A 15,580-nucleotide genomic window follows, 5' to 3' on the forward strand; every position below is an offset into this window, starting at 1 on the left:
TCCCTTCAAAGGCTATCTATGAACCTCTATTGTGCAGTGAATTGTAATGCATGTCATGCATGATTGTGTGCATGCATTTACCTGACATTGAAAATGGTGCTTTTTGCATTGGCCTTGAAACCGAGAGGAAAGGGAGCAGAGGGAAGAGAGGCTATGGCTGTCCTAGGCAATCTTTTGCTCTGACTAGTTCACCTGTATGGTGTGAGCTACAACAATAGTGAGATATACCATAGTAGCAGCTACCCAACTTTCTTACTGAAAGTGGGGAGCTGGTTCCTTTCCTTTCCTTGAGCCATCACTAAGTTGGAGCAAAGAATTACAGACCAGAAGATTCCATGATGCCATACTAATTGAATCTGGGTGTGGTTGTATTTTCTGACCCATCATGTTTCTCTCCCAGAGGTTTTTTTTGATTTACTCTAGTTTGAGAACCTTCATCTTCCCAAGCAATGTCTCCTCTCCTTTTCCATTTAGATTCGGAAGGTGTTTTCCATGACATGGACAGCGACACGATTGGCCATTTGGGTGACTGCCTGCTGTCTGCGGCTGAGGCCAACCTCCTGCAAACTCGAGTGGGCAATCCTATCGACAGGCTGTACTCCATGCAAAACTCCTACTTCACCTCCTGACCCTTGGCTCTTCCACCTGATAGGAGCCGCTCTGGGTGTAGAAGGGAGTAAATGGCGTAGAGGGGGCAAGACCAATGGGCAGAACTCTTTGGACCCCGTAACACTAACAAGGCATGTGAGGCTGTCAGGCCCGTGCGCGATTATTCCTGGGCACTGAGAATTGAACCAGGGAGGACCTTGCTACACTGCCTTTCCCGTCCCCTCACCCAATGTCCTCTCGATGGGCAGTTTCATATTGTGTAGCTGTACGTCTAGCATTGTGTTCTTTGTGTTTAAACTGCAGGGCATTACACTTAGTTGATACACCAAGCACAAAAGCAGGAGTTACTAGCTCATGGTAAGGTTTCCGTGCTTTGGGGGTGCTTTTTCTCAACTTTTATTGACATGGAAAATTCCCTTCCTCTGGAACGTGCTAATGTACAGATTAGCTATGAAGAAAACAAATTCCCTAAGCTAAGTATATCATAACTTTGACATTAAAAACGTTGATGAGGTCATATTAACTCTTAGGGCTTGTCAACCCATAAGAATTCTGGGATTTCTAATTCATTAACAAGAGTGAAGTTCTGAAGTCAAAATCCCAGCCTCACAGAACTGCAGATTAGAGGGTACTTCTTGGAAAATGAAACAGTTTATAGTTGTTATGTATCATACCTCTTCCAAGTTCTATGGACTACTGAGAAATGGTCTAGATTAAGGGCACATAGCCTGGGGAACTATGGATGTCATTTGACTCCAATCGGCTCCAAAACAAAACACGGTCAGTGATTTGCTGTGATGAACATGATAAAATTTAAGAACATCTGGAAGGCCACAGATTTCCCCTCCTGAGATAGATGGAAAACTACCTTTATGGTACTCAACGTGCACTGCACAGGTTTCTGGTCAATCTACCTTTGAATATTTTAGGACCCTTCATAAATCTCTCTTGCTACAATTCAGCAATGCGTCATCCCTGAGCAAGTATTGGACTGTTGCCTTTTCTCATTTATCACTTTGATATACTATCTGCGACACTGAAAACTATACCTCCTCACCCATCTTTCTTGTCCAGTTTTGCTGTGGTACTAAGACTCCCCAATGCCAATGCTGTGTCTCCTTGATCCGAATGAATTGTACAACACGGCACCCGGTGAAAGACATTTTTGAAAGCTGTGCAGAACAGCTCAACTGTGCAGAATGGGCTCCTTAGGCTGATGCTAAGGACAGTCTTTCTATGAATATGACTGAAACTCCCTGATCTCTGGGTTGCTTCTCAGCCACGGATACTTTCCACTGACCCTCTGGCCTTAGCGGAAGACTTTGTGCAAGATAGCCTCAGTGATACCCTTTCATTGGTCAAAGCAACTCAGCAGACATCATAAGCAATGTTTTCTTGTTGCCACTGTAGCATGCAATTCTGGATGCAATAATAAGGGACCACTCAAAAGGGCAAGCTTTTCTCCTGGGCCCCCCAAAAGACATACTTGTCTCCTGGACCTCTGAGCCCCTTTTACATTCTGCAAATCTATGAAGAGGGTAGGAAGTATTTTTTATTGCTGACGAGTTACCACACCGCAGGATAACAGAAAGCTCTGTAATACACCAGGAGGAAATTGGATATACAGCAAATGGGTCTGCCTGAAATGATTTTCTAAAAAGCAGGCTTCTGTCTTTTGGGTTGGCCACCAAGTTCAATGGTGGCCAGCCTAAAGGTCAATGGCGCACATCGTAATGTTAATCAGCAGCTCATTCAAAAGGAGATCCTAAGGATATAATTATATATGAAGGACTGGAGGGAGGGGGGGGGGAAGACTGCTGTACAAATTTGTGGTAAAAGGCTGAGCTCTTTCCAATGCATATCCTCTGCCTTGTTTTGAACTTTTAACTCAAGTCACTTTCAATCAGTAAAGAGGTTGCAGACATTACAGTGAAAAATTGTCCAGAAGGCATCGCACTGCTTATCCCTGTCTTAAAATATTTAACAGGGCACTGGGCCAAGTCACAATTGTTCACTTATTTTTTCTTCTGTCCTTGATCTTACTGAACAGCTGAACCAAGCAAACTGACTGTTGTACCTTCATAGTCATTCAGTGTGTACCAGCATCTGCTATGGACACAGGGACAGTTAGATCCAAGAGGAGGAAGGGAGACATACAGGTAATCCACACTTAATGATAAATGGGTCAGGCAACTCCACCACTAAGCAATGTGGTTGTTAAATGAGACATCATGTGACTGCAATCCCAAAAGTTTTTTTTTTTCCAAGAGGCAACTGGACTTTCTGGTTTTGCTTTGAAGACGTTTCGCTTCTCATCCAGGAGCTGAAGACGCTTCTTGGATGAGAAGTGAAACATCTTCAAAGCAAAACCAGAAAGTCCAGTTGTCTCTTTTAAAAAAAATCACCTTTGGGACAACCATGACCTGGATGGACTGAGACTCTCCAGAGACATCTGACTGCAAATGATGATTCCGCTGCTGGTGTCTCCATTAACCCTGCTTGCTGGGAACCTTCCATGAACTGGGCCAATGGCGATCACATGACCACGAGACACTGCAATGGTTGTAAACGCCTGCCAGTTGTGAGCATCCTAATCATGTGACCCTAAGGACACTGAGACTGCCTTAAGTGCAAGGACCAATTTGTAAAATCCCTCTTTCGGCACCATCCCAACCTCAAATGGCCACTCCACAGGGTAGTCGCTATGCAATAGCACCTGTATTATCACAAATAAAAATCCATAGTTGCACCGCTCTGTCAGCACAAGCCTGGCTTTGGATTAAAATGGCACCCTTATTCACAGAAAGCCCTAACTTAGCTTTCATTTTTGCCCTTAACCCAATTATCTGTCCTTCACCCTTTTTAAAAAAATTATGTTTCTACATGAAACTGCAGCTCTATAGCCTTTCAGTCCTTACTCTTTTAAAATCCCAAAGCTATCTTGGGGCTGTGCCTGGCAAATACAGGATACAGGTGGTCCTCGACTTAATGACCACAACTGAGCCCAAAAGTTATGTTGCTAAGTGAGAAATTTGTGAAGAGGGTTTTGCCCCGTTTTACCACTTTTCTTGCCACCTTTGTTAAATGAACCACTGAAGGTGTTAAAAGTTAGTAACACTAACTTAAGTGTTACTAACTAGTGTGGTTAAATGAATCTGGCTTCCCTATGGACTTGGTTCATCAGAAGGTCACAAAAGGGGATCACGTAATGCTGCAACTGTCTTAAATATGAACCGGCTGTCAAGGATCTGAATGTAAATCACGTGACCATGGGGATGGGGTCATGACACTATGTTATATGGCTGAAAAAAGGTCATAGGTCACTTTTTTCAGTGCTGTTGTAAATTCAAACGGTCACTAAACAAACTGTTATATGTCGGGGACTACCTGTATTACATGCGAGGCAGCCAGCTTGCTACAGGGCAGAGACTGTTTCTGCTTGAAACTGCAAACTCCATTTGAAGAGCTCAGAATAACTGAGTTGGTTATAAGAAGGGCGCCAGCATAATAGGGTCCCCTCTCAAAAAATCATGTCTGGGTTTTTTTTTATTTGTTTGTTTAAATCAAAGATACTCCTCAGGGTAGGATAGCTATTTAAGTCCCTTCCTTTTTCTTTTGGTTCATAGACTTGTTTTTTTTTTAATGTGTGCAGCTTAGAACTGTATCTTCAGAGGTTTGGCTACCATAAGCTGCTGCAGAAGACCTACCCACAGGACTGACCGCTTGGCAGTATCCCCGCCCCACAGGCCACTACAGGTAGTCTTCCACTTACAACCATAATTGAGCTCAACATTGGTGTGGTTAAGCGAGACATTTGTTAAGTGAGTTTTGCCCCATTTTATGACTTTTCTTGCCAGTTGTTAAGTGAATCACGCCAGTTGTTAAGCTAGTAACACAGTTGTTAAGGGGAATCTGGCTTCCCCATTGACTTTGCTTGTCCGAAGGTCGCAAAAGGAGATCGCGTGACCCCCGGACACTGCGTCATAAATATCAGTCAGTTGCCTAGCATCTGGATTTTGATCACCATGGGGAGACCGCAATGGTTCTAAGTGTGAAAAATGGCCATAAATCACTTTTTTCAGTGCTGTTGTAACTTTGAATGGGCACTGAACGAACTGTTGTAAGTCGAGGACTACCTGTATTTCTGGTTGAGGATCAAAGTGCTTGTGATTTTCATCCTGCTAGAACTGATTGAAATGGGTCAAGCTCCCATACGCAGATACAGGATTAAAATGCTGAGTAAAGTTGAAAGGCTGTATCAGCACAGTGGTTAAGGCAACAGGCTAGAAACTGGGATGCTGAGCTCCAGTCCTGCCTTGGGCATGAATTTAGCTAGGAAATCTTGGGACAGTCCCTTAGTCCTAGGAAGGCGGCAAGGGCAAACCACCTCCAGAAAACTTTGCCAAGAAAGTTTGTCCAGGCAGTTACCAGGAGTTAACACTTGACACGAAAGCACTCTACTGTACACATAGCCAGAAAGACATCCTTCCCAAGACACAGAACTGAAAGCATGAAACTATTGTGGCGTGCATGGAACAGCCAGATGAATCGTGTCCTCTGTGTGTGTTTATACAGCTGTAGCTTCCTCCAGAAATATTTGCACTAGGTTTGGGTACAGTGAGTTTTGAAAAGGATTTCTGTGAAGCAAGCACAGAGTCATCAGTGCTCTCCAGATGTCATGCCTGCTGAAAAGAAGAATCTCACCTTTCCATGCCTGTTGTGATCCTCTGTTGTGTTGTGCTGATGTCTTTTGCATGTGCATTTGGAAATTAAAACAGAGAAAAAACAAAGGCCTTGCCTGCCTACGGTACACTGTTTGCATTTTCAGATCTTTGAGGTTCGTGTTGAGCATGGGTGAAGTTCCAAAAGGAGTTGCTTGTACACAACTGGACATCAGCAGTATTTTCATGTTAAGAGTTGTTTGCTTTATGGAAAGATTTATCATTTATTCTAGATACTGGTTATAGAAAGAGACAACTGAATAATTTACAGGCAATCTCAAGTCGCCCAAACTTCTATGGCAGACCACAGGGATCTGTTGCTTTTCAAAAACCATTTTCCTTCTCCCCCTTCCCTGTCAGCATCGTCTCCCCAAAATTTTGCAAAGCGGTTTTCCTGCTGTGACATGAAGAGCCCTGGATACCATCTCCATTTCCTGATCCCAGGGTGCCTAGAGGTTTTAAAGATTGGCCTAGAAAATATATTGGCAAATTTGTAGCTTCACCTTGAAGCAGAATATCCATGTCACACAAAAGGTGTGTGTGTGTGTGGGAGGGAGGTGTTTAAAGATGCTTGAGAGCAGCTAGCTGCTGCTGCAATATATTAATCCAGGAGTTGAATTTTGTTCTTTTGGAAATTCTTCATACGAAATGTTTTAAAATATGACAATATCAGCACTGAAAACATTTAAAAAGAGATTAAAAAAAACCTGCACGATTATACCCAATACACATATATTATATGATTATATATACACGGTATTAGGAAATAAGGCTGGAACAGTGATCATTAGCAAGGCAGAGGCATTTGGCCAGTGAAAGCAGCAGTTGTGCAGGCCTGAGATTTCTGAGGTAAAACTAAAAATCAGGGAGCCTTCCCTGTCCAGAAGCCAACAGCTGACGGAAGTATTTTCAGAAGATCTAAGCTGGTCATTTCACACCAATAATTATTCCTATATCACTTATTCTATAGCAGCTACGCTTCTGAGTAATGTTTAGGAACAGGCCAGCATGGGCAAGTCACTTAGCATCAGTTGAGTGGAAAGGTGGATAAATTCTGTTTTGAACATTCTGCTGTCTCCAAGACTACCGTCTTGAAAAATGGCAGGGCGTAAGAGGACCACAAACTACAACCCTCTTACAATTTCCAGTGCTATAAACAGCCTATATGTAGTCCTTGAGTTATGACTGTAATGGAGCCTGCCCATCATGGTTGTAAGTTGTGATGCTTGTAAAATGAGTCACCCATGTGACTGACCCAATTTTATGACCTTTTTGTGGTCATTAAGCGAACCAAAACTGAACCGCTATGGTCCAGTTTTGTCAAAAAAAAAAGCATTTACTTCAGTTTTTGGGCAAAACCATCATAAAATGAGGTACATGATGCAAACAATTAAAAATGTGGGGCCAGTTACCAAGTGCCCAACATGCCCAATGTGTGGTCATGTGACCATAGGGGGGCAACACTAGAACTTCAGAACCAGGTTGTAAGTACATCCAGGGAGACCTATTGTAATTTCAAAAAAGGTTGCTAAGCAACCAGTCGTAAGTCAAGGACTACCTGTAAACAGACTCAATTCCTGGCGGCAGAACAATATAGACACTGGAGATGTTCTAAGCTGTACAGTTCAGAATGCAGTTATAATCAAGAAGAATCATTATAAACTGTTCCCTCACTCTGGAAAAGGGTAATTTCTCAGGGAATCATCTGCATAGGAACCCACAGAGCAGCATATGGTTTCAAAAACCCACAAGAATTTCCATGGAGCATCAGAAAAGATACAGAGATAGAACTTTTGGGATGGAACGCAACTGACCATACATCCTTCAGAGTCCCTGAGCAACAACAAATCTGATTGGTAGAGAACAGAGCCCATCATTACTAGATTGCATGAGGCACATCCAATTTTTATGAAGTTACAGCACCCTATGGAGCTCCTTGTCATTCAATAAAACATCCATTTGGCTTCATGGGATCTTGTTGCTTTCCTTTCTGACACCACATTTTTGCATAGCCCCACATTCTCTTAAGCATCTGAACTGCAAAAAAAAAAAAAAACTTGCATCTTCTACTAATAGGTACAGCCATTGTAGTTATTGTAGAAAGTGCAGTCAAACATTATGGATACTCATTTCCCTCAACACACAAATATTTATCTAAGGAAGATTACATTTAAAAACAACAAAGTACTTATTCTATATCCACAAATACTTCACTCATCTAGCAGTTTTTTAAAAAAGTGTAACTATGTAGTAGACCAGTAGGGCTACCAGCAACAGCAATACCTTGTCATGTGGATTCTGTTTTATTTTGCATGATTTAATCCTTTGGAATCTGTAAACCTTATTGATCCTGTACTGGGTGGCACAAACATACCTATTACTTTGTTTAAAAAGCAGTAGCTACCTGTATGTATTATTATCCACCTGGGGATATTCCATTTCTAACGGATGAATTGGACAACATGGCCTCATCTTAGAGGAGCAAAGGGAGTGGGGAAGAGGCACACCACGCAAAGCAGCACAGCACCAAGAGAAGCTTGATCTTCATCTATGGGAGACCAGAGGGCTTCCAAGTCTAAAACTGGAAGATGATGACACAAAGAAATAAGATAAAGCCAGGGAGAAGAACTCCGGAAGCCATCCTCACCGCAGAAAATGCTCATTTTATTTTTCACAGATTGAAATCAAATTGAATTAAGTATACTTGGCTTGGCTGGCTCATGTCTGCTACTGGGAAGGAGAAGGGAATCTGCAGACCTGCAGATATTCTATACTGGACTCTTCCAGAATCCCAAGCTTGAGCAAGTTACCAGAAGATACCATGTCCTGACAGCTGTCAGTGGTGGACCTCAGAGAAAATCTGAGGTCCACCATTGACAGCTGTCGGGACATGGTATCTTCTGATAACTTGATCAAGCTTGGGACTCTGGAAGGGTCCAGTATAGAATATCTGCATAGAATCCGGTGCTGGTTGTGATTATTATTGCTCACAAAATTAGGGCCCATAAAGGAACCCATGCACACTTTTGTCAAGCCTTTTTCAAATTATCCCTCTCCCCCTTTATACGCTTATGGAATTAGGACATGCAGGCATCTGAATTCTCACCAAGAACATATGAATGTTCATATACTTCAACACCTGTTTCAGGAACGGGTTTGTGCATTTTCTCCTTTACCATGAGAAGTAGTTCATGGGTTAACTAATGTGCAAAGTAGCTATTAGAAAAAATGGTGCAAATCAATGGTCCGTTGATTCTTTGCACCATCCATGTCCTCCACTCACTCTCTCATAGCTATTGGCTATATATGACTTTTCTTGGAGGCAAGCCATTGTGTCAGTGTGTGTGTGTGTGTGTGTGTGTGTGTGTGTGTGTGCACCTGAGCACACAAATGGAATGCAATTCCCTATACTAGCCTCTCTGTGGATTTCAAAAGATGTCTTCCTGCGCCAGCAAAAAGAACTTGGACACCAAAAGGCCTTGTGCTGATTTATGGACATTCTCAAGAGCAAACAAGAAACGGTGTGTAAAATGAGGACATTTTTCCACATGAGGAATTAAGGCAAAGCTGACAAGTTGCTTGGCAGGAGATGGCAATTCAAGGGTGCAGTGGTTCAAGGCAATATTCCCATCCTGGTCTGAGGTTGTGGGATGGGGTGGGGAGTTGACCCAGAGGGAGGACATAAAACAAGTCACTCTTCTGCACTAATGCCCATTAACACCACCACCCATTTAGAAAATTTCATTAATTAGCTTTCACGTGATTTATGTTCCTCCAGGGAGGAAATGAAGCAAGTGTTTAAGAAAGCTGCACCTTCGGTATGAGTTTTTCCCCCCCAAAAAAAGTTTTCTACATATTAGAGGCTAACTTCCCAAAGGTTGGTCATGGTAAATGGGGATCATATGCCTTTGAAACCAAGAAAACAGAACAAATGGTTTCCTGCCCCCCATCCCACCCCTAAATGCCAAAACTCACAGCTAACAAATTTTTATTTCTCTGGCTGGCAACTGTAGACATTGCATTCTCCACAAATTTTAAGGACTTCAGTTTAGGAGAGCTAACAGTCGTAGTCCTCAATGAACAACTGCCATGTTTAGTGACTGTTTATACAGTTACAACTGAAAAAGGCAATTAATAAGTGAGAGCTACCTGTATTTCCTTCCCGGATAAGCAGCACTACATAGAAAGCAGAAAAGGAGTAAGAAATATGAGCCAAAAGCATGAGATACGAAAAAAAATATGAAACTACCCATATCCAGTTTACATTTAACACCAATTGTACTTCTTCACATTTTTCTATCCTTGTAAATTATCCTCGCTTTCACAGTGCCTCACATAATTTCTTAAAACGTCACTCTTCTGGGGAAAATTCATTAATTCAATCCAACCACAAATGTCTGGTGTTTTCTCCCTTCTTTTCACCTATATATTCTTACCCCATGTCTTTCTTTTGCAATTTGATCCTGATTATTGGTAAGCGAGATGACCTTGACGGAAATATACAAGAAGCCTTACCTAGGCAAAAGGGCTGAAACATCTTTTAAGTCCTGAGAAATGAGATAATATATTTGGAAGCGGCTCAGGCAGGTACATCCCTAATTCATAGTATAAGAAATATAAGAAGATAGAGGAAATACAGCACACTCAGGTTTTCAAGACTCTTGTTAGTCAGCCAAGCTGAAGGAATATAGTTTTAATCTTCCTGTGAATTTAATTTCCTGGTCTTTAGTGAGGCTGACATTGATAATTAATGTTCAGCTCCATAGTCCTTATTGCATCTTACAATTGGCTACATTCTACCCTTGGCCAATAACTTAGCATCAGCTACTTAAAAATCTACATGTACGCTCACCACCCCAACTAACTTCTAAAGTCACATTTTTTATACATTTACCCACGAATAGAGCAAGCAAATAAGGGAATATCCATATTTGTCATATTCTCTGCTAAACCATTCACCAAGCATTCTATTTTCATCCATGCTTTTTCTTCCGTCACATGCATGTACTCCTCCACTTACAACCACAGTTGAGCCCAAAATTTCTGTTGCTAAGTGAGACATTGGTTGAGTGAGTTTTACCCCATTTTACGACCTTTTTTTTAAACCACAGTTGTTAAGTGGATCACTGCAGGTCTTAAAGTATTAACATGATTGTTAAGTGAATCTGGCCTCCCCATTGACTTTGCTTGTCAGAAGGTGACAAAAGAGGGTCACGTTGACACTGTAACCATCATAAATATGAGTCAGTTGCCTAGTATCTGAGTTTTGATCATGTGACTATGGGGGTTCTGCAGATCATAAATGTGAAAAATGATCATGTCACATTTGTTCAGTGCTGTTGTAACTTCAAACAGTCACGAAATGAACTGTTGTAAGTTGAAGACTACCTGTACGGATTTTATATGGGCAGTGTATTAATATGAAACTGGCAAAGGTTTTTATTGTGCATTTGTTGATTTAGAGAAAGCATAGGATGAAGGGGATGGGCTTGAATGTTCTTTCTACGTTCTGCATTCAGCAAATTCCAAGTGCAGAAAGAACATTCAAGCCCACCCCTTTCATCCTTTGCCTTCTCTAAATCAACAAATGCACAACTTCTTTGCCAGTTTCATTTTAAGACATTGCCCATATAAAACACTTTTCAATATTATTACCACTTGTATTCTTTTGATCTGAGTTCTACCGAGTATCTTCCAGGAACCCTTATCAAATTAATTTCACAGGAGTGTTACATTCACATATGGTACCTTTTCCCTTTTACAAGGTAACAAAATTAACATTCCTCCAATTAACAGGCATAGATAGACTTCATACATACATTAAACAAGTTGCACAGTCACTCCATAATCAAACCACATTGACAATTTTAATATTTCTGCAGTTATGCTGTCACTACCAATCTGCGGCTTTTCTATTTTCCAACATTTTACAGTGTCATCTTCCTTCCATCAAGCTTCGGATACCAATATAGCATTCATTTCAATTTCACTCTTCAACAAATCACCATCATTCTTCTACAAATGTCTAAAATATTTCTTGCATTTCCTAACTTCAGTTTCATTTCAGCACTTAATTCTAAATTCCACTCACTTTGCTCCTTGTTTTATCTTCCCAATCTACTTCCAATTATGTTTTTTTTAATCAAAATCTGCATTTTCCTCCCTCACCTAATCATAACGTGTCCTTAGCCTCTCTGATCACATTCTTCCCTTCATCCTTAACTTTTCTCCCTCTTGAATTTTTTCCTCATCCATTTTTTTCCAAAACTTCATTCCACCATACATCCATTTCTATACTCTTTATTAATGTAGCTCTACACTTCTCTGCAACTGTAATATCTCTTCCCTCAGTTGTTCTACTTTTACTCTTGCTTCTTTCCCTCCCTTCCTTATCCATTTTCTACGATCTATTTTTGATTCTACCAGATAATGGTGTATCTCACATTCAGAATGTCTCAGTACCTCTATATTATTCAATAATTATTTCAATCTGCCATCATAAACAATCAAATCAATCATGCTTTTAGCTTTAGTCACTTTTCCATGCCTATGTATGGACTGACATGCTTAAATCTTTTTTTTTCTAAGAGGGCACTCATCAAATAGTCGCCATGGCCATTCAATATTAGCTCTTCATTTGATTTTCTCATTCTTTCATATTTATTCATGCCTCCTTACAAATAATTTCCCCTGCCCTATCATTTCAAGAATGCCATCTAATTTTTCCCAAAACTCGTATCCCATTGGCTAAATGATATAAGCAATGCAACATGTGACATACTACAAACATCACTCTAATAGTATTCAAAGTTATGAATATAAATCCAGTCAGAAGCATTATATTTAAGACTGATAACTGTTGAACTTCATTAATGTAATGTTGCATTTGATGTCCTTTTTCTTGTCACCTTTTACAACACAGCCATAAAGCAAAGAATCAAGAACGTTCTAATGTTTACAGAGTGCCCTCTACTGACTACAAATAGAATAAAATTAATGGATTCATGTGTCCTCTGAATCAAGTTTGTATCCTAGTGACTGAGTGGCATGAACATGTATTTTTCTTGGTAACAATACAAAAAAAATGTATTTGTATCTTCTTTGCAGACTTCTTTTTGGCTTCCCAATCTGTATAAAACTATGGTAGTCTATGGTGACTGTCCATCTAAGAAATTAAGTCTGACCTTGTTTTAGATTTTTCAGGTCAAAGTTGGCTAGGTGCTTCCCATTAGCTGCACAGAAACAGAATACCCTGAGGCAAGTCTTACAGTCCATGAGAGAAGATTAAAATACTTTCAGAGAAGTTCCAGGACAAATTAGATTCCTTTTTTCTTCTGTTCGTTAATCTGCCTGGATCACTCTGCTTTGAGCCATAGAACGTTGCAATTCTGTCTGCCAAATTGGGTCAGAAAAGATGATTCGGGGTCTTTGCAGTTTACTGTACGGTGCCTGCAAAAGTTCCAGGCATAATAAAACATCTACTTCAGATACCTAAGTTGGGATTCCATTTCAATGGGCCAAGCTGAGGTATCTTGGATGGCTGCAGATAAATGAATGATGGTGATAGCTGGAAAAGATGATAGATGAGAAGCTGGTGCCATTGTTGGTCAATTTTTTTAGTCTTAATGCCACTTCAAGGAATAGCAAGGTTTCTGCTGAAGAAATCAAAAGACTGGATTGTGAAAAAAAAGTGGGGGGGGGGGGGAGAAAAGACACACAAAATGAAATATTATCCTTCTAAAATCCATTAGTAAGTTATACCACCCAGGATCCAAATTTCCCAAATGCAAGATAAACAAGCAAAGAATTGTCATAGTCTTTTAGTCATTTTTCAAACTGGTTTGTCAACAGCTCATTGCTTAGTTGTGAGTAAAGTACTGTTTTCTAAATTAAGAGTACACCAAGTATAACTTCACTGTTCAATTAGGTGAGCTAAGTCAATTCACTAATTATCTTCTAGGGCAGGGGTGTCAAAACTTGTGTCATCATGTGACGTATCGTGACCTTTCCCTTTGCTAAACCAGGCATGGCCAGCGTGTGATGCATCCTGCCCAATGGCTACAAGTTTGACAAGTTTCCACAAGTTCTAGGGGGTATTTTACTTCAGACACATTGGTGATGTGAAAAAAACTGGGAAAGGTGGGAGGAAAGAGAAGAGAATGAGCACCAGCAGGGTGGATGGACTCAATTACAGTAGCAATGGCTGCATCATTGGGAGATTTCAAGGAACAGGTTAGGGGTAGATCATAACAGAAAAAAAAACTATCATTGTGGTCACTAGGACTCAAAAACAACCCGAGAGCACATAATCATCAATCAATCAATCTAAAGAGTGCAATGCATGATTTCATCAATCCCAGTTGGTGAATGTAATGAAGTTCATCAGCTACTATTTTCCACCCATTATAAGAAATTCAATGCAGCAAAAATGCCCATGTGATATGCAGAATGTCTCGTCTTTTTGGTCCAGCCACCACCTCTCAAGTTTCACAATGATACAATTTGGTCTTGGGGCAAGAGAACAATGATTGTTCAATTATATTTTTGACTCCTGTATCCCTTATAGAGGGATAAGATATTGTTACTGCTTGTGTGACATATATGTCAATTCTTTCAGCTTTTCTCACATCATGTCAATTGGCTGCTACAATGTGGGCAAGACATGCAATAAATTAATTCTAGCTTTATATTATTTTATTTATGCATACACACATATACCAATGACTAATACAAACATTTAGGGGCACCAACCTTATGTATTCAGTTTCACCTGGTCAGCACAGATGAGAAATTTTTGGAGGTGTTCAGAACATTTGATTGAAGAACTCTGATTTGTCTTAAGGCACTCCTCAAATGCAGTAAATGGCTCAGCACAATCTCGGCGAATCTTCTGAACAATTGGGCTACAATAAAACTCCCATAGATTTATAAATAAGAAAAAAATGGACAAAGAACAGTGCAGGAACTTAGCAAGTTGCAGTGGTTACACACAGAAATGATATGAAGTCTACACGCAGGTAATGGAGCGAACATTCCTCAATTAATCAAAGCCAATTTCCCCACAAAGGCAAAACAGCACTCCAGCCCAAGGGAACTTACTGGGATGATGTACATTTGGCCATGTCAAGTTTGAGTTGGTGACAGTCCAGCTGCCAGGAAGAAGGGTTAGCAGCCACACACCGGCCATATTGCTCGGTTTCTTTGTGGCAGTACCGCAAGGTTATTTCCAGAGCTGCCTGCCTGTTGAGAGAGAGAGGCAAGTTTAAAAAAAAAAAAAAGCTGAATGTACACTCTGCCTTTCCACCACATAACGACAAAAAGAAATGCAAAAATGTTTAATAAAGCTTTACAGCATTATGAAAAACACATGGAAGTGGCCACTTCTGATTTAAACACTGTTCAGTAGCTAGCCCACTCATCAAAAACTTGCCAGAACACAATTGGTTTCCCCTCCGTTGGGACTGCAAAACTTAATTCTCTCTCTCTCTCTCTCTCTCTTTCTCACTCGAGCTATATTACACAGCCTTGTAACTTGCAGAGTTTCAAAGATAATGTATGTATTATTGCGTAAGTTTTCCGACATCATCGCCCACCATTTACTACCATGGGTTGTCAAGGTCACCAACTGAGTCAGGTTTAAACGGAGACCCAGCATGGCTGCTACTTGTGATGACACTGTATCATCACGTATGAAGTAGCAAGTACTGGAAATCCACTGCTAAAATGTCGCCATCTGCCGCTCTCCTGGTTTCGCAAACCGATCAGGTCTTCAGGCAACAAGTCACTGGGTTATGTGTACATTTATGTACAGTGATCCTGACGGTAAGTATTATGGATTGAAACCTCTACAGATGCAAATTAAGGACCAAGGAAAAAAGAAAAACGGAGTTTCCCCTTAGATCAGAAAAAGGGCTTTGGTGCAGAGAAAACACACTCACATGCTACACTCGACTCCGCAAAGCCACACTGGCTCCTTCCTTGTCCCCAACACGCATGTTCCTTCTCCACCACCGGGCCTCTTCTGCGCATGTTCAAACCAGCCGCGGCGGGGCGGAGCTTAAAACCCAGTCACCAGGACACGAGAGAACGCCTCACGGGTTTCGCGCACGCGCAGTTTGGAACGACGCGGTCGCTTCGCGGAGAGCCACGTGTATAGCTCATTCATAAAGGGGCGTGAGGTTGAAGCGTTGGCTCCACCGGCTTTGCGAAGGCGCGACGCATGCGCACTTTTAACGCCCAGGCCGGGAGTA

The 15,580-nt window shown here is 41.1% G+C and overlaps 1 protein-coding gene and 1 pseudogene across 2 annotated transcripts in view; one reads left to right on the forward strand and one right to left on the reverse strand.

Moving 5' to 3' along the window:
• Window positions 1-2,839, forward strand: part of LOC113416096 (LIM/homeobox protein LMX-1.2-like) — a 75,088-nt pseudogene extending 72,249 nt beyond the window's left edge. Inside the window, exon 9 of the transcript XR_015747389.1 lies at window positions 475-2,839. The product of XR_015747389.1 is annotated as an LIM/homeobox protein LMX-1.2-like (transcript). The remainder of the gene's footprint in view (window positions 1-474) is intronic.
• Window positions 2,840-11,184: 8,345 nt separating this feature from the next.
• Window positions 11,185-15,325, reverse strand: CHCHD5 (coiled-coil-helix-coiled-coil-helix domain containing 5). Its single transcript, XM_026673834.2, has 4 exons — window positions 15,269-15,325; window positions 14,430-14,570; window positions 14,082-14,233; window positions 11,185-12,982 (listed from the first exon to the last, which is right to left on the reverse strand). Coding segments are annotated over exons 1-3 (294 nt in total). The 5' UTR covers window positions 15,271-15,325; the 3' UTR covers window positions 11,185-12,982; window position 14,082.
• Window positions 15,326-15,580: the final 255 nt, after the last annotated feature.

This window comes from Notechis scutatus, chromosome 2, assembly GCF_049901735.1.
Source record: "Notechis scutatus isolate UNSWTSFEM ecotype Mainland chromosome 2, rNotScu1.2, whole genome shotgun sequence".
In the NCBI taxonomy this organism is placed as follows: Eukaryota; Metazoa; Chordata; class Lepidosauria; order Squamata; family Elapidae; genus Notechis; species Notechis scutatus.